Raw genomic sequence first — 19,663 nt, forward strand, 5'->3', positions numbered from 1 at the left:
GTGGTATTATACCACTTTAAATGCATAGTGCAGATGTGCCCTCAGTCAAGAGGGCACTGCAAATATGGTTGTATCCATCTCATCTCATTTTCAGTGAGTCCACTCCTGATGTGGAGAACCTTTGGCCCTCCAGATGTTACTGAACTAAAACTCCCATCGTCCCTGGCTACTGGCCATGCTTGCTAGGACTGATAGGATTTGTAGTTTAGCAGCATCTGCATCTGAAGGGCCAAAGGTTCCCTACCCCAGTCTATTTTAAACATGACTAACTCTGGATCCAACCCACTGTAAATGAACCTTTTCAAAATCTCCACACATATTCATCTAACAAATACAAGTCACATACATGACAGCAGTCTGCAACAGACATGTCTTGACACATCCGAAGCTGCGGGCTTTGCAAACAACCAGAAAATGTACAGACCTAACAAGCACCTTATTGCTATGCCAAAGTCCCCTGCGTATTGCAACACACACACACACAAAATATACCAGCTCCTTTTGCCAAGCCAAAATCATTTTTGGCAGAACCAGGGCTCGAGTGGCCAGCTTTAAGGATATGCAACAAGGTCCACTGAGCTAGAGAGCATCTCTCAGAACGCAATCGAAAAAGTGTTCTGCAGAGCAATGCTGCAGAAAGGCTACCAGAGCTAGGAAAGGCATGTGGTTTCCATAAATATGTGGATTCCACTGTCCAATCACAAAGTGTTTAACACACCTTTGGGTCAATCCAGTTCTGTATGATTTGTTGGGAGAACACCAGGGCTGGGGGAATGTACAGTAATTAGAAACTATTTCCAGCTGCTTGGATTTCTTCCTACATGGGAGGCATTGTTAACACTCGCCTTCTTTCGTCTCCCCAACCCTACCCAGGCCTTTGGTGAAAGTCAAGCCTCTTGCAATCCTCTTTTCCAGAAGGAAAAAAAACGAGTAACACAACAAAGAAGGGTTTGGGCCTGCAGCCCAGAACATATTCTAAGCCTAGATTGAGGCGAGCAGCATACGGCCCTTGGATTTATTTTATATGGCTCCAACTCTTCTTGGAAACTGTCCCATTCTTCTCCCTCAGGGTGACCAATGTGGTGCTCTCCAGATGCTGTTGGGCTCCAGTTTCCATCAGTTGCAGCCAGCATGGCCAGTGTTCAGGGATTATGGGACCTGGAGTCCAACATCATCTGGAGGGCAACTTGTTGCTTACCCCCATTCTATATCCCATCAGAGTTCCTTCCTGTTCATTTCCTCTTTCCTGACTTTCTAAAGCAGGGGAAGGGAACCTGTGACCCACAGGCTAGTCTTGGCCTGGCAAGTGGTTCAATTTTGCCTGCGAGGCCATTTCACCAAACCACACCCACCTGTCAATCAGCTGGCATCACTGGGTGATATCAACTGATGGGCAGTGTTCGGGTAAAATCCTGCTGGTGCTGTGTAGCCAGGATGTTCCCTGTGGGGAACAGCTGAGCAGATCCCTGGAGGGAACAGGATTGAACTCTCCGCTCATCAGCTGGTGAGTGGAGAGTTCAGTCCTGCTGGGTGCTGCTTCACCAGCACGTTCCCTGCAGTCTTTTTTCCTGGTTGTCTTCATGTGTGTGTGTGTGTGTGTGACTCAGAAAGGAATTACTTTCACTTCCATTCCAGAACAGTAGTGTATTGGTCCTCTGTATATTTAGTTAAGCTTAACCTCATCGAATCCAGTGGAGTTTACTTATGAGTAGGCCTGAATGGGATTGGGAACTCTCACCTGAGGGTGGCCACAGGGAAAATTTAAATTTAAATAAAACTAATTATTCTGGATTAGTTAGCCCAAAAGGATTTTGTCTCTGGCTCCACCCACCAATAGCACAAGACACCAGCAGATTATCCCCAAGGGAAGGTGGCCCCCAGCAGATAAGGGTTTCCTGCTTTTGGCCTACACAAACAGCCCAGTAAAAAGACAGATGAGGAGGAATGAGGCAAGAGTAAGAAAAGACCACACAATTTGTGACCCACCAAGTCAAGCATCATCTAAAAAGAACTGCCTTGCAGGGGGATATTTCAAGTCAAAAGCAATAAAAGCTGTCTTTTGATGTTTCTTTCTGCAAGACATTTTTTTAATGTGCCTGTCAAGTGATTTAAAGAAATGCTCCTTGACTAGTCACCTACTTTTAAAAACAGATGAAATTTTAATGTTCGTATTGCCAAAAACTCATTATGGTATGCTTTTTTTGGAGATATCAGTGGAAGTGTCAGGAGAACTAATGGTTTAATAAACAAGAAAACCACCACTTTTTGCTGGAAGAAAAGGCTCTCTTTAATTTCTCACCACCAGCACCATATTCCTATTACTATAACATCAGAATCAACCAACCAAAGAAGCAGATTGCTGGCATTTAGAGAGAAGGAAATTTGCTCCCACTTATTAATCAACCAATGCTTGAGTTGATTCATCTACCAAACAAACTGTGTGTGGCCTGATCTTTTTTTTTAGCTGACCAGAATGAAATGCATTTATCATATTTCCTGGTCCCTTAAAAATAAAACCAGATGGGTGGAGTGGGCCCACTTTCAAACTTGAAATGCAGAATTATGACCTCAGTAAGGATGGGGAAAAATATTATTCAGTTCACATTTAAAGGAGAACCTGCCTAATTTACGCTTTCCAAGATGTGAACAGAACCTAGTCATTCTTCAAAATTTGCACTTCACTGAATTTTGCAATGCAATTCTCCAGCCAAGCAATGTGTACAAAATGCATATACTATGATAAAGTGTGCATAAAAATGCATATATTAGTGAAAACAACATACAAAACTGCACTATATTAGGGGAAATTGCTTTGCAAAAATGTGTATATTAGGATAAAATGCTAATGAATTTTCACATTAAAATGCTGATGAATTTTCCTGAGGATTTTAAGAAAAGACTTGCAAATTGATGTGGAAATGTGGAGAACTTGAATTAAAGATTGGAAAAATGAGAAAACAAATCTGACAGGTTCTCCAACCCCTAGACTTCAATGTTGAATACCAAGTTTAGATTCCAGTCCCTATACATTCAAGGTTACAAAATAAAATGCTCCACTATGGCCTTGCTTTGCTCAGCCTGTGAGCCACAATCACTTCTCACACCAACGTAGTAGCCATTTCCTGTTGCAATCCTGAGCAGTTTGTGGAGAAAGAATTAAGCTACTACAGGGGCAAAGTCAACCCTGCAGTATAAGACCTTTATTACCTTACCTTAAACATATTAGTTCCAAGCTAAGACCTCATTCTCACAAAGTGAAGTTCCCTCCCTCCCTTGTGATCCATGCACACAGAAAGCTAGGCTAAGCAAGAACCTTTGTCCCCAAAGGTCCCCTAGTCTTCATTGCGCAGAACATGCTTTTATGTGGAGGAGCATTCCATCTGCCAAGTCCACACCTGTAACATGCAGTACAGCCTTTGAAACAGGTTTGCCTCCTTGCACGCCACTTATAAGAACAAGGTCTACATCCCACTGAGATTTTAAGATGGAGGCAAACAGCATAAATAGCTGTTCAGGGCCGTGACCCCAATCACAGACAGCTATGCCCATACAGGGCCCAATCAAGGGTTTACCATCAGGATCAAGCTTTCAGTCCTAGGAGGAATGAGTGCCATCATTGCCAGGGAGTTCTTATAATGAGTCTGACATTGGACCATCTAGTTCAGTATTGTCCACACCACTTTCCTTCAACCTTGGGTTCCCATATGTTGTTGGACTACAACTCCCATCATCCTTGGCCACTAGCTAAGCTGTCTGGAGTTGATGGGTGTTGTAGTCTGATAACATCTGGGGACCCAAGGTTAAAGAACAGTGATCTAAACTGACTGGCAGCAGCTCTCCACGGTTTCAGGTAGGGTATTCTACCAGCCCTACCTGGAGATGCCGGGGACTGAACCTGGGACCTTCTGCATGCATATCAGATGCTCTACCACTGAGCTATGGTCCTTCCCCATGCACGAGCTCCTACCTCACACATCTGAAGCTGGAAAGTACGGCGCTCCTTCTGCAGGTCCTCGGCAATTTCTGCTGCAGATGGTTCAGCCTGGATTACTCCAGATATTTTGGCTCGCTCCTTCTCCTTTTCCATCTTTGCTCTAGGAAATAAAGAATACCAAAGACAATGTGACAGACTGAGGCACACTTGTAACTCAACCTTCAACTCTTCCTCCATGAGCAACAAAGTCACCCCCCCTAGGGAACAGGTTTGTACATGCACCTAAACCAGGGATGAAGAAGTTGGTGCCCTATAGTCATTCCTGGACTACAAATCCCACCAACCCAATCATTGGCCATGTTGACCAGTGCTGATGTTTAGAGTGAATGATCATGAATGAGCCTGTACAGCCTCAGGCTCGTGCATCCTCTCTGGGCAAAGAGGAAGCTTTTGCTTTCACTTTAGATTAAGCCACAGTTCCCTGTTACGTACAAAGTCGGGAAACTATGCTTTGTACTAACCAAATCACAGTTAAAAGAAGCCTGCATATCCACCTGCACAATCCACAGTCCTCCAAGCTCATAAGTAATGTGGAAAAGCAGCTTGTTCTAAAGTGGAAAAGAAAGCTTTCAGTCTTCTCTTACATACAAAGAAGATGGGAAACACATAGAATCTGAATGAGCTGCAGCTAACCTCAGAGTTACTTAATAAGCCCTAGATCTGGTGATCATTTGAATCGGGTCACAGAATACCATGTGTAAACATCCCTCATTCTAAGGAAAATCTCCAATATTTGAGCCTTTCTTTTCTTTTTCTTTTTAGTTCAAACTGTTAATCCTAATTCTTTGGGATACTACAAGGATTGTTCTCGTTGCTGCTGTAGATGGAAAAAATTGTTCAAATCCTTATTTATTTTTTTTAACAAGAATTGCTGTGTATATCTGTGCACTCATTGCAACAACAAAAGCAAAAGGTTAAAGGATAAAAAACAGTGCTTACTTTACATACTTCCTTATTTTTCTTTTTTTAAAGACCAAGAAATAAAATGGAGATTGGAACATAGAAAGCTGCCTTTTACAGGCCATGGGTCCTGTTGGGGGTAAAGCACCAATGTGTGTTACAAGTGATCTGAATCGGGGGGGGGGAATAGACAGAACGGCAATCTATTCCTCCCTCTGTGGATTCCTCCTCTAAAGTATTTGCTGTTTTTACAGGCTTTGCTCCTCCCCTTCCTCCCTTCTCTTCTTGTCATTGTTCTGTTAGCAATGGCTCCTTGAATGCAGGCTGCATGGCTGCTTCAGTATGTGTGATTTCACCTCTTTGAATTAACTCTTTGTTAAGAGTTTATGCGGATGGATGGATGGATGGATGGATGGATGGATGGATGGATGGATGGATGGATGGATGGATGGATGGATGGATGGATGGATGGATGGATGGATGGATGGATGTGTTGCTGAGAAGTACAGAAATAACTGGTCTGTTAAGACTGGTAGGTTTCTTGATTCTTTCAACTACCAGTCTTAACAGAGCAGTTATTTCTTAACTCTGCAGCAACATATATATACACGAAAACTCTAACAGGTCCATCTAGCTAAGTACTGTCCACTGCAGGGCTGGGGAATCTGTGGCCCTCCAGCTCTCATCAGTCCCTTGCAGATCTTACCTCTCTCCCCCAGTCAGATCTGGAAGCTCCAGATGACGCACAACAGTCTTCCCCAAACTTGGCACAATCAAAACATTGTCAGGCTCCAACTCCCATCAGCCCCAGCCAGTATGGCCAACAATTAGAGTGTGATGGGAGCTGTAGTCCAACAACATCTGGAGGGGCACAGATTCATCCCGTGACTGACAGCAGCGCTCCAAGTATTTCCCAGCCCTGCCTGGAGACACCGCAGATTGAAACTGAGAATCTTTTGCATACAAGCCATGTGTTCTAGCACCATCGCCAGAACCGTACTGGACAGCACAGCAGCACATTGATAAAGGGCAGTCTCATTGGTTGACCCAAGCTCTGGCCACCCCCCATGCTGCTGGACCCACAACAAAACACCTTTGTTTGAGAGGAGGAAAAATGAGCCTGCTCCAGCCAGAAGCAGCGGGGGTTACTTACACTTTGGTCTCATAATCCTTCCAAGCCTTTTCAATCTGCTTCTTGGAATCCTGCCGAGCAAAAGGGGAAAGAGAAGGAGGAGGGGGTGTTAGCAAAGGAGTGTCTAAAGGGGGAGACAAGGGGCCAGTATTGCTGGGCAGGGGGCAGCCACCCCCTCTGAGCCACCAGAATGTTTCTTCCTGCCAATCCCATTAACGTAGAACCTATCAGTTACACAGCAAGGAGAAGTTGCTAACCGTTAAGCCATCTCAACAGGCGCATTCCCCGGGCCAGAGGTTGAAAAACCAGAGCCTTCGTTTCTATGCACTTCAGTCATTTCTGGACCATAAGGACATTTGGCTAAGGGACAGAAAGAGCATCTGTTCAGCAGGTCTGTAGCCAGAATTCTGTTATAGGGAGTGGATTTGGAGAAAGCACTAAGAGCTTATTGGAAGAGCCTAATAAAATAAAATTCTAGGGTGTTTTTTCTCTCTAATGTCCCAGGTGCCTAAGCATCATTCCACAATGCCAGTGCCTTTTGGGTTCATTGGTCAGAGCACTGGAAAGTAGGACCAAGTTGGCTTCTTGCTGAACACTTGTGCAGAAAGCAGCCGGCATGTTTTTCTTTATCAGATCAAGCTTGATTTTCTAAGTATAGGTCCTTGTATAGCCAATGCAGCACCAGACATGCATAAGGTGGTGGTAAAATCAGGCTTCAGGGAATGCTCCTATTCAGGATGCCAGCCAGTGGTGCCCTTTTCCAGGATACTCATTTCATGCTTGCAAGGAATCGAACCTTCAGTGTGGTAGCATCTACACTTTGGAACTCCCTGCCCGTTGATTTTAGGCAGAGAACTTCACTGTATTGGTTTTGGCGCCTGCTAAACGCCTACCCAAATATATAATTTTGACATATTTTAATGTGATTTATTTTTATACTGTATATTTTTTAAAAAAGATTTTATTTCCATTTTGAAAATAGTTAAATCAGCTTGTTTTTAACATCTGATTTTATTCAGTATTTTTCATGAATGTTTTATATTGTTTTGTGTAAACCGTGTAGAGGTTTTAATGATTTCATGGTATATAAATCCTGTTGAATAAAATAAATTCCATTTCCATTCCCAGAATCTCCCCTCCCTCCCAGCCAACAATCATTCAGCATTCCATAGCCTCTGAGTATGCTCAGTCCCTGCTGTTTCCCATCCCCTTTAGAGTTTTACAGGTTTGTTTGTTTTTCTATTCCACATTCAAGACAGCAAGTTCACTATCAGTACATAGGATTTTCTTATGTGTTCAAGACTATTCTGATGGTGGTGCGAGCCACTACTGAGCACGGTTTACTAGGGAACAGCAGCATAGCAATAAACTGATCATGGTAACAAAGAGGAATACAAGAAGTTGGAGGGCTGCCTTTGTGGTGCCATCACTGGGTGGCAGTGGAGACATGCACTATTGAGTTAGATGGGCCAATGTTCTGAACTCTATATAAGGCCGCTTCCTATGCTGAATAAAATATGCACTAGAACAGGGGAGGGGAACCCAGCCATAGGGGCCAAATGCAGCCCTCCAAGCTCCCCTATCTGGTCCTCAGGACTCTCCACCTTCCTAACCAGTTCATTTCCAGGCCCAAGTTAAGGTGCCATGTTAGTGTTTAAAGCACAAAATGACTTAGGTCCAAAATATCTAAAGAATGCCTCCTTCCCTACAGGTGTTGAGATCAGCAGAGGGGGGCGTTTTGAGGAGTTCCACCACCCCAGTAGCTTAGGGGGGTGACCTGGGAGAGGGTTTTTTCTGCAACAGCCCCTAAGTTGTGGAACTCCGTGCCCACTGAGGTGCATCGGGCAACTACGTTGTACAGTTTTAAGTGAACGCTGAAGACACACCTCTTTATCCTGGCCTTTGTTACCAGAGACATGTACTTTTAGGACCTACCCTATTTGGGGATTTTAGGTTGTTTTAAAAGTGTCTTTAATGTCATATTTTAAGGTTGTTGTGACCCGCCCTGGGGACTTTGGGTAAAGGTCGGGCAATAAATGATGATGATGATGATGATGCTTTCTGCTTGCCTAGAGGGGTGTGTGTGTAGGAACTAGCCTGCTGTACAAAGATAAAATTGGCATCAATTGCTCCAACCGTACAGGCTCATTAAGTGTAGGAAACCATCCAAAATACTGAACCATTGTTGGGGTTCTTGAATTTAAGTATAAAATACATTTGCTCAGTGATTCCTTTTGCATTATTGTGATGCACTGCTAGCTGATGAGCAAAATGTCTCTTCTGGTCTACATTTCAGCACTGAAAACACTTTCCATTATCGACTGAAAATATTCCACCTACTGTGCCTAATAGTCCTCTCATATTTGACTGCATTCTCCTGGGAGACATTAACCATCTTCATGCATTACATCTCCAAACTGTGCAATGCAGTCCCCCATGCAAGTAATGTGTACAAAAATACATATGCAAAGCCTGCACAAAAATGCAGATATTGATGAAAACAACATTCAAAAATGCATTATATCAGGGAAAGTATTTATTATTACTACGACTACTATTACTACTACAATTTATTACCCACCCTTCACCCTAAGGTCCCAGGGAGCGTTACAACAGTTCAAACTATATCATTAAAAACAATTAAACACAACTTAAAATCACATCATCACAAAATTACTTTGCAAAAATGTGTATATTAGGCAAAATTGCATATACAAATGTGCCTGTTAGGAGAAATTCACATTAAAATGTTGACAGGTTTTCATGAGGCCTTTTTTAAAAAGAAAAAAATTCACAAACTGACATAGAAATATGGAGAACTTAATTTAAGATTCAGAAATTGAAAGAAACTGAAAGCAACAGATTCGCCCATCCCTAGGAAAGGACAAAAAGAAAACGTTAGAGGGTTCCCTGAGCAGAAGAAGGGAGGAGAGGCAGATGCCAAGGAGATGCACGGTGCTTCTGCTGTTGCAACCTCTAGCTTGCTATTAGAGCAAAGAGGCTGCTGGCGCCACGCCCTCAGGGCTGCACCACAGACGGGGTCCAAATGACGCCACTCTGCCGTGCACCCAGGTGTCAAAGAGAAAGGCCGCTCAACAGGATCCCAGGGTGCGGCATGAAATGGAAAGAGAATGTCACTAGCAGAACTGCAGCTTTCAACCAGGATCCCTTCAAAAACCAGGAAAAGAAGTGCTCCTGCAGTGATGTGGGCTGCAGGGTAGAATCGGTTCAGTATTATTTTATTTATTTATTTATTTTTATTGTATTTATATACTGCCCCATAGCCGAAGCTCTCTGGGCGTTTTACAGTACCTAAAAACACATACAAATTCAAAACACATCTTTTAAAAACTAAAAACACAATTTAAACATTTAAAACAATTTAAAAACACATGCTAAAATGCCTAGCAGCAGAAAAGGCTACTCCATTAGGGCAAATGGGGCACTGCCCCACCAACCTCAGCCTGTCCTCGGTCAGCCCCCACCTGCTTAGTTACATCCAGTCTATGGGGTGGCACTGGCTATCAGCTCATCAACCTCAGTGTTGCTTTTGTGGAACTCAGCAGGGAGGAGAACAGGGAGCACGTTAAAATTGAAGTTGGCCCTGCCTGACATTGGCTCTGGCTCCACCTACTGGAGGAGCTTCCTGCCTTCCGCCCCACCAGTCCCAATGGGCATTAGCCACCTCTGAGTAGCATTATTAAAAATATCTGTCTATTTATTGGGGGAGAAGCGGGGGGGAAACAAGACTGTGATGGAAGAAACTTCAGCTTGCATGCATGGGCAAGTCATTTTTCAGAAGGGGCAATCATCCATCTGACATGAATACAGAGCAGCAGCATCACCCTATGACCAACTGGGTTGTGCTGCTTGGGAGCCCCACAAAACAGCCACCACGCTGCAACACCTTCAGTGCCACCGTCATAAAGTGTGCTGAGCAGCAAAAATGAAAGTGGTTGGAGGAGGGTGTAAAAAAACAGTTTCTCCCTGGTAGGAAACTGACACTGTCCCCTACACAAAAAACTGGGCAAGCCTGTCGAACAGCCTAAAGCTGACTTTCCAGTTTCGCCACCTTCCTCCAAACCAGACATCTGGGGGGGAAAACAAGGAAACAAGGGCCGGAAGGGAAGGGAAGGGCAGACATAGCAAGCTTCCATCTCAGATGTTATAGCATGCACTGATATCCAGCGCAGGGCTGTAGCTCAGCGGCAGAGCTGAATTATTTCTAAATTGGCACATTTTAGCTCAGCGGCAGAGCACCTGCTTTGTATGCAGACAGTCCCAGGTTCAATCCCTGACATCTCCAGGTAGGGTGAGGAGTGTCCCTTGTTCTAAAATCCAAGAGATTGGCAGGGCCAGAGGCAAAAGTAGGCAGAGCAATGTTGGGTGAATTTCACCTTTGTAAGGGAGGCTAGTTTCTACACACAATCGCCTGCCCCTCTTGGGCAAGCAAGGAACAACAGAGTTTAAGGACACATTCCAGCCAGGCAAAAATACTGAAAGAGGGTACAAGGCACAGCTGGTGAGGGATAGGAACATAGGAAGCTGCCTTACACTGAGTCAGACTATTTGTCCATCTAGCTCAGTATTGTCCACACTGACTGGCAGCAGCTCTCCAGGATTTCAGGCAGGGAATCTTTCCTAGCCCTATCTGGAGATGCAGGAGATTGAACCTGGGGCCTTCTGCATGCAAAGCAGATGCTCTGCCACTGAGCAATAGTGCATCCCCAGGATATGGCCTGGGAAGAGGGTGTGTGGTTGGGGAGAGTCCTGAGGGTCAGGCAAAGAGGACTGGAGGATGACGTTTGGTCCCCAAGACTAAGGTTCCCCATCCCTGGTGCAGTGGATGGAGGACTAGACTAAAACTGGGGAGACCTGCACCAATGGACTGACTTGATATAAGGCTGCTTCCTAAAGCCTTTCTAAAACCCACAGCCTCAAACGCTCCAATTCCTCCATCTTTTAAATCAAGGATAAGCTAACCTCCAGGCCTGCAGATGGTGTTGAACCACAATTCCTCATAATCCCTGTCTGTTGGCCATGCTGGCTGGCAGGGGCATCACTTGGGGGGTGCGGCAGGTGCGGGCCGCACCGGGTGACACCACCAGACAGGGGTGACACCCAGAGCCACCGCCCCCTGGCACTGCCTAGGCACCAACGAGAGCCTTCACATGGCATGCCTGCCTTCCTCGGCTGTTAGGAGGTGGAAGCGGCGGCAGACAACAAGGCGGTGGCGCGCTCCCGCGCCCTGTTGTTCGGCCGCGCACTCCGTCATGTACGCGATCGCTCGGAGTCAGAGAGAAGGCGCTGTGGTCTGCACCAGGTGAACCCTAGTGATGCCACTGCTGGCTGGGGCTGATGCGAGTCTAGCAACAGCTGGAGGGCCACAGGTTACTCTAAAACTGAGTGAATGCTTGAAAATACACACATGAAGCAAACACCACGTGAAAAAGTCAAGAAGTTTCTTTTCAATTCATGCAAACTTTCAATTTTCTGGATCAGAAGCAATAGAGCTTTTGCTGACACCGATTCCAGTTAGAGGAAATTACGCTAACATCCTTGGAAATACATTTTTGTTAACTGGCATGCAGCAAAACCTAAGTAAACTGTAAGTACGAATCCAGGAAAACTAGGCCCTTTACAGTTATTCATGGACATTAGCAACCTGCTCTTATGCACACTTACTCAGAAGCAGAGTTCAAGTGTGGCCTGCTCCCAATAAAATAGAAGCATGTCTGCATTTCCATGGTGCATAATGATATACTATTATGAGGTTTAGCTGAATAGGCTAAATTCGTTACTACTCTTTAATTACATCATAGGAACATTTTCTGAGAGTTTCCTCTTTCTTTTAAAAAAAGCATGTCTTTTGTTTTATTTTTGTTTTCTGTTTCTTGTTTTTTTTTTTTTTTTTTTGTATAGCATAAGTCTACCTGATAGCAAGAAGGGAATGAGCAACCTAATTCATTCAATTATGCTGGCGTTCAGTCATAGGTCTGTGGCATCAGTTTTCTGTGGATTTTTATTTTACAAATGCACAAATCATCCACATTTAAATTACACACATTTTGTAAACACTTGTTATGTAGGATGTACATTCAAAGGCTGATGGGAGATGTAGTCCAACAACATCTGGGGACCCAAAGGTTAGGAAAGGCTGGTGCAAATCAGCTTCCTACGGATTCATTATAGAAAGAGTCCAGCTCTCTAGCCTCTTATTACAGCCTCTTAGTTAATGTTTTTAGAAGACTACGGGGGGGGGTGATTTGGGTAAAATTGGTAAGAATCAGTGTATGAGGCTTGTGGACAGGGCTGGCGCCAGAGGGCAGCCAAGCTCGGCCCTAGACGAGGGCCTCTGAAGGCCCCTCCTTAGGGTGGGTGGGTAGCGGGCCCTTCTGCGATCCACAGCAGCATTGGCTCCAGATGCTGCTGCGGATCACAGAGAGGGAGCTCCCAGGCACCCCCGCTACTACCGCGCAGGCCCGTGACGCCAACCTGCTCACCCCACCTACCTTTCCCTCGAAGTAAATGTTGGCTGCATAGCGGGTGCATGCCTGCCATCAACCAAGATGGCGGCTGAGGCTTCCCTAAGGGGCTGATGCCCCTGCAGGTTGATGTCAGGCATTGCGCACGCGTAGCGCGTATGTATGTTATTAACCAAGACGGTGGCGGAAGCCTCAGCCACCACCTTGGTTGATGGCAGGCAGCACCCACAGCACAGCCAACATTTACTTCAAGGGAAAGGCAGGTGGGACGTGCGGGCAGGTGCCAGGGCAGGCTGGTGCCCAAGGGCCCCGGCATGCCCAGCGCTGCTCCTGCTTGTGGATTTCATTAATGCCCCCCTTAACCTTTCCCCAAAATGCAACCAATGGAGGAGGTGGTAACAGGGATCATGTGGACACAAAACTCCAAAGCAATATAGTTTTGCATTAAATGTGAACCAGCTTGCTGTGTTTGCAGGAAAAGCTTCCTTTTGCATTTGCTACACTGTTGAACAACACAGTGTTTGTTTCTAACGTTCAATTTTATTCCCCATTTCTTCCACTAGGCTGGCACTCTCAGACTCGGCTTTTTGCTAGAAAACAATCCAGTGTGTGTGACACAAAACCCACTGTGGCAACACCCCAGGTTTAAACAAAATGACCAAAAAAACTGTCTCTTTTTGAGGGGGGCTCATCTTCATCTCAGAAAACTGAAAAAATGGCCGACTGTCCAAATATTGGCACAGCAGCATTAAGTGGCACATTCAGCCACCCAGCCACAATCTCCAGGCACTTCTTTTGAACACATTGCCCCCAGTTGCCCCTTTGAACTCAGGCTGCATACACACCACACATTTAAAGCACATGACTGCCCCCAAAGAATCTGTCATTTGTTAAGGGGGCTGGGAATTGTACCTCTGTGGGCGTAAACTACCATTTCCAGGATTCCTGGGAGGTGGAAATCATGTGCTTTAAGGGTATGGTACGTTCGTAGCCACACAGAATATTCAACAGCTTAAGGACACCTACCAGCCGGCCATCTTTCAGCTGCCCTTTCAACAGGCTATCCAAAGGAAAGGAGACAATGTTGTTCAGATTCTGTACCTGAAAAAGAGCCAAAGAACAAAAAACCCAGTCATCAACAAAACTGAACCACGGCTGTAGATTCTGATCAAGTACAGATGGGCTGCAGACCCAGCCAGGGAGACCACAGGGCAGCTATCGGGCGCTTGGCCTCTCACAATGAATCATGCAGAACAGCCTTTCATTTCTGATAAGGCAGCTTTCTCCACTGCACCCGAGGGCAGCCAGCTAGGTCAGGGAGTGCAGGGCAGGTTCTGTCCTCCAACACCTTGTTGCCACTCCCTGACAACCGGCATTTGCAGCCACCCCAATTCAGCTTGATGGTAGGGCCAGCCCTGTTTTTACAGAGCTTTACACAATGTCAGAGCTACGCCTGTGCTGTCACTGTTTTGCATCAATGTACTGGATCTGTCCAAAACAATTGCTAAGATGCGGGGGGGGGGAGAGAAAAGAAGTGCCTAAGGCAGAAGTAATGATAGGATTGCCATTTATGCAACACCAAAATAAAGGCACACATTTCCATATGAGTATGGATAGGAACATAGGAAGGTGCCTAATACTTAGTCAGACCAAAGGCCCGTCTTGCTCAGGTGTGGGGATCTTTTGGCCCTCCAGATGTTGGCAAAATACAACTCCAATTAGCCCTAGCAAGCATGCCCAACAGCCAGGGATGATGGGAGTTGCAGATCAGCAACATCTGGAGAGCCAAAGGTCCCCCATACCTGATCTAGCTCAATACAGCCCCTACAATGCCAGCAGCTCCCCAGAGTTTCAGACAAGAGACATTCCCAGTCCTACCTGGAGATGCTGGGGATTGAACCTGGGACCTTCTGCATGCAAAGAAGATGCTCTGCCACTGAGCTAAAATGTGCCAACTTAGAAATAATTACTACAATCTAAAATTTAGAGCTGGGGGTTCCCCACCCCAGACCTAAATAGAAACACAATCCATCTCACCATAACAGACAAGACAGTGGCCATGTGACCTGTGTGCCTGCTCAATTCTGCCGCTCGGGTGCTGCTAACTGTTGGTGGGCAACTTCAAGGCCCCTCCTGCTTTGCCTTCTTAGAGTATTTTATCTTTAAGCCAGGCTTGGGCTGGCCAGCTCTTCAAATAGAGGACTGTCCTTTGGAAAGTAGAACACATGGTCACCTCTAGGTAGCCAACATGGTGCCTTGTAGGTGGTGGTGGATTCCCAATTCCCATCAACCCCAGCAAGCCTACGCAAACATAAGAAGAGCCCTGCTGGATCTGACCATCCTAGTCCAGCATCCTGTTCTGACAGTGGCCAACCAGATGCCTGTGGGAAGCCCACAAGCAGGACCTAGGTGCAACAGCACTTTCCCCTCCTGTGGCTTCCAGCAGCTGGTATTCAGGAGCATACTGCTTCTGACGGTCGAGGTAGAACATAACCATTAGGGTTAGTAACCAAAGGTCAGCGTACTATTTTCCAGCGGTATTGGAATGATGTCATGTTGGCTACCCTGGCTTAAAGGGATGCATAATTCAAGAGTAATTTTTATCATCATCATCATTACTACTGCTGCTGCTACTGCTGGTATTCACTTGTTACATGCAGGTCTCCAAGCAACTTACAACATTATTAAACTGAAATTGACAGATTCACCCATCCATAGCTCTTTCAACAGCTGTAACTCAAGCGCTTCCATTATTTTGACCAAAATCCTTCCCTCAAATCAAACAGACCACCTTATAGCAGTCTGCTTTATGACACTGGGCCCTGACACTGACTCAGGGAAGAGGACTGGACACAAGCCAGAAAGGAAAAATATGCCTTCCAAAAATACAGTGGGTTAAATATATGAAGCTGTTGCCCACAATGAGACTGGCATGCTCTCAGTTGCAGAGAGGTAGCCATGTCTGTTTTTGTTGCAACAGTTTTTTTCAGAATCCACGTCATCAGCTGTGCATGAAAAAGTGTAGCCCACCAAAGCTAATGTCATAATAATAGTCTTTATTGTTATTGTTTTTAGCCAATGGCCATAACAATATAAGTAACAATATGGAAAACATACAATAAAACATTTTTATAAAACATTTGTAAAACCTTAGATTTCAATCCAATGGTACGTGAATAAAACCCTGGGCTTTCAAAAGCTAATAAAAGTAGTGATAGAGATGATAAAATTTGATGTCATAATAATAAAGATCTTGCTCACGTGCTAAACACAAGGCTCTGTCATTCATGCCACTCCTCTGGCATGTAAGGCCAGCCTCTTATATATCCCTCCTTTCAAGGATGGGCCATAACACAGTGGTAGATCATCTGCTTTGCCCCAGGTCCAATTCCCAGCATCTGTAAGCAGGGCTTGGAGAGGTCTCCATCTGAAAACCTGGAAAGCTGCTGCCAGTCAGTGTAGACAATACTGAGTTAAATGGACCAATGATTCAACTGTGTTCCTCTTGCGCACCATCAGCAATTCACCTCTGCCCCAGGCAGAAACTCTCTGCACAATTATATTTCTCTTTCCCTTTAGACAAGCAGTGAACTTATTCAGAAAAAAAATGCAGTGGAGACCCTTGAGAAAAAAAAATAGCAGACCTAACACTGCCCCTTACCAGATTTTTGAAGAGTGCCGTCACTTCCCTGGTGAAGACAGCCAGATTCAGGAATCCAGTGGAAAGTTCATGATTATTCTGCGAAAGGTGGTTGTTGCCAAAGTTCTCCAGAGTTTCACTGTACTGCTCCTCGTTCTCCACATGTGCTAAAGAAGAGGACAGCAAAAGTCAGAAGGAAGGGCCTCTACTGGTTCCAGTTTCCCACTGAAGTCAGGGTGGAAATAAAGCTGAAAAGAATATAAGCACAATGACAGCCCTGCTGGATCACACCAAAGTCTTGTCTTGTTCAGCATCTGGTTCCCCACAGTGGGCAACCAGGTATCTACAGGAAGCCAACAAGCAGAGGAAAGGCCATAGCTCAGTGGCAGAGCAGCTGCCTTGCATGCAGAAGGCCCCAGGTTCAATCCCTGGCATCATCAAGCAGGGCTGGGAGAGACTCCCTGCCTAAAACCCTGGGGAGCCTGAGCTAATGGACCACTGGTCACACTTGGAATAAAAGCTGCTTTGTTCTCCCTCCCAAACCACTGCATTCATCTCAGCCATGGAGTAAACAAAAAAATAAGGCTTTGTTGAGGGCTTTGGAGGAGTAGCCTGGGATGAAAGAAGCATGCAACTAGCCATTGGCCTAACTCATATAAGGCAGCTTCCTATCCAGTAGTGTAGTGGCAAATTCAGAAGTGCAGGGTCCATTATATTCACAGCCATGCCCATTTCTAAGATTATACAACCTTTTAAGAATATAGAGTCATCTGGTCAGGCTTGAATCCTGCTTTCTGCTTCTCTGTCACTGTCGCCATTTGAATCTCCTTTCTCACTGTCAGAGACATTGCTTGAATTACCAAATTCAGTGTCTACACATTTTTCTCTTGCCGCTAACCAAACTGCTTGATGATGTAGATGGGATGTTATCAGCAGGATTCATATCCTTCCCCTCCCCCTTTTTTTCGCTGCTGAGTTGAGAATTAGATCCTTCTTAATGCCTTCTCCCACAACAACAGACGTCCCTAGGAGCCAATGAACAGGAAAGGGGAATGTGTTAGCTATTGAAAAGACTCTTCTCAGTGGCTGACTCACTTTCTTTCACTCTGATTGGCTCCAATCAGCAGGAAGGGACAAGGAAGCATGTTGGAAAATTCTTCTCAGTGGCCAGCACACTCTCCTTTCATGCTTATTGCCTTATAGGGTGCTGGACACATAGGGACCTTGCTGGGACCTGGCTCCCCAAAAAATAAGGGGTCCAAAAACCTGGACGATTACACCCCTGTGTGTGACTATGTAAACAGGAAATGAGTGCAATAGGTCATGATCCCAAGCTACTGATATTTGGAGACATGCTGCCACTGATCCTGGAGGTAGTATATAGCCATTATAATTAGTCATCCTTAATCCACCAAACAACACACACACTAAGCAAACTAGGGAGGCATTATGTATACACTGCAGTAGCAGTCAGCATGGCTACACTAGTAGGGCTGCATTGCTCTCCCCACTGCACACTACTGCCCATTACCAAGAGGGAAAGAAGGAAGGCAGCAGGGAGCTTGGCACACTGCAACACAGCCAAAATGACACTCCTGATACTGCACCTGCACCGGGATGAGTGCAGCCTTGTCCTTCCCTTCTTGCTGCCTTGCCCTTCCCTTCTCGGTAGCTGGCAGCAGCACGCAGCGTTGGGAAGCTGGGAGAGCAATGTCCCCCTGCCGGCTGCTACTGGCGTACTGAATGATGCAAAGCAATTTGTGGAGTGGTGCTGGGTGTGCCCTAGCAGGTGCAAGGACAGAGCCACGTGGTCCATACTTTACCCCCTTCCACTCCATCTCCAGTGGCATATGACATGCCTGCTGCAGATTTTTTTTAAAATTATTTGTTTAGATTCACATATATATCCCATCTTTCTTCCAAGGAGCTCAAGTTGACGGCCATGGTTCTCCTCCTCCCCATTTTATCGTCAGAACAACCCTGTGAGGTAGGTTGAGCTGAGAAATGGTGACTGCCCCAAGGTCACCCAGTCAGCGTCATGAAAAAGGGGGCCTCAGGCAATCAAGTGCCCTGAGCACTCTCCATGCACGTGTCTGCTGATGTCACATGGTGAGCAAAGGGCATGACCCAAAACCAGCCCATGGGCTCCTGGCTCCAAGGAATCAATGACTATGACACAAATTGCCTTGAACAGCATCCTTAGGCCTCTAGAATGAACCTAAGACGCATGTGTGGCATATACAGAGACATTGATGGATCACTGACCAGTTTCTTGTGGACCACTTAAAGCCTGCTGGTTGTTGGAATTCTTCCAAAAACATTCTGGGCCAGCTGGACCTTGGACTGATCCAGTAAGGTACCCCTGATGTCAAGGATAGGGAGAGTGTGGCCCTCCAGGCATTGTTGGATTCCCAACTCCCATCAGCTCCAGCCAGCTTGGCCAAGGATGATGGAAGTTGTAGTCTAGCAACATCTGGAAGGCATCATGTTGCCAATCTCTCACTTGTGTTGCTCTCAAGCTAGAATACCAAAAACAGATGAGGCGTGCCTTAAATTCAAAGAGATCCTAAGCCAAGACTTGTGTGTCGCAAGTGGATCACACAAGGCTGACGTCAGCTAATCCTAGCATCAAGGCTTGTTGTGCTTCTGCTGCCAGTGCAACCTCATGAAACATCCAAACATGTTGAACTGTTGGGGAGGAAATGGCTGCCAGAGAATGTTTACAAACAGCACAGCTGCTGTGGGGAAAGCAAAAGGTCAGTCTGGTGATGGGGCAGGGGGGAGAACTTAAAGGGTTTTGACGACAGGAGGAGCTGTGAGCTATAAACCACAGGAAAGCAAAAGGGCACAAAGACTTGAGTCAGAAAACGGGGGGGGGATTAATCACTAGCAAAAATACTCTTGTCATTTTAGAGAGCAAATCTGGCCCCCAGTTTATACATCCCATCAACCTGGAACAGGTTCAGAGGAGGGCAACAAGGATGATCAGGGGGCTAGAAACCGAGCCGTATGAGGAGAGACTGAAAGAACTGGGCATGTTTAGCCTGGAGAAGAAAAGACTGAGGGGAGATATGATAGCACTCTTCAAGTACTTGAAAGGTTGTCACACAGAGGAGGGCTGGGATCTCTTCTCGATCATCCCAGAGTGCAGGACATGGAATAATGGGCTCAAGTTGCAGGAAGCCAGATTTCCACTGGACATCAGGAAAAACTTCCTAATTGTTAGAGCCATACGACAATGGAACCAATTACCTAGAGAGGTAGTGGGCTCTCCGACACTGTAGGCATTCAAGAGGCAGCTGGCCAGCCATTTGTCGGGAATGCTTTGATTTGGATTCCTGCATTGAGCAGGGGGTTGTACTTGATGGCCTTATAGGCCCCTTCTAACTCTACTATTCTATGATTCTAAGAGAGTCATCCTGTAGGGTAACCATAGTTTGCAGGCAAGATCTAGGCCAGGATTTATGTCAACCAGATTGTTAAAGGAGGGTTCTCCAAAGTCTAGGACAGAG

General features: G+C 45.7%; 1 protein-coding gene across 2 annotated transcripts in view; it reads right to left on the reverse strand.

Moving 5' to 3' along the window:
- The window catches only part of ASAP3 (ArfGAP with SH3 domain, ankyrin repeat and PH domain 3), a 96,023-nt gene that overhangs the window by 49,481 nt on the left and 26,879 nt on the right, over nt 1-19,663 (reverse strand). For both annotated transcript variants that reach the window (XM_061596661.1, XM_061596662.1), the window contains exons 3-6: nt 16,173-16,318; nt 13,538-13,612; nt 6,048-6,097; nt 3,968-4,094 (exon numbers count right to left, since the gene is read on the reverse strand). In XM_061596661.1, the coding sequence (XP_061452645.1) occupies nt 3,968-4,094; nt 6,048-6,097; nt 13,538-13,612; nt 16,173-16,318 (398 nt within the window). The remainder of the gene's footprint in view (nt 1-3,967; nt 4,095-6,047; nt 6,098-13,537; nt 13,613-16,172; nt 16,319-19,663) is intronic.

Source organism: Rhineura floridana, chromosome 15 (assembly GCF_030035675.1).
Source record: "Rhineura floridana isolate rRhiFlo1 chromosome 15, rRhiFlo1.hap2, whole genome shotgun sequence".
Taxonomy (NCBI): Eukaryota; Metazoa; Chordata; class Lepidosauria; order Squamata; family Rhineuridae; genus Rhineura; species Rhineura floridana.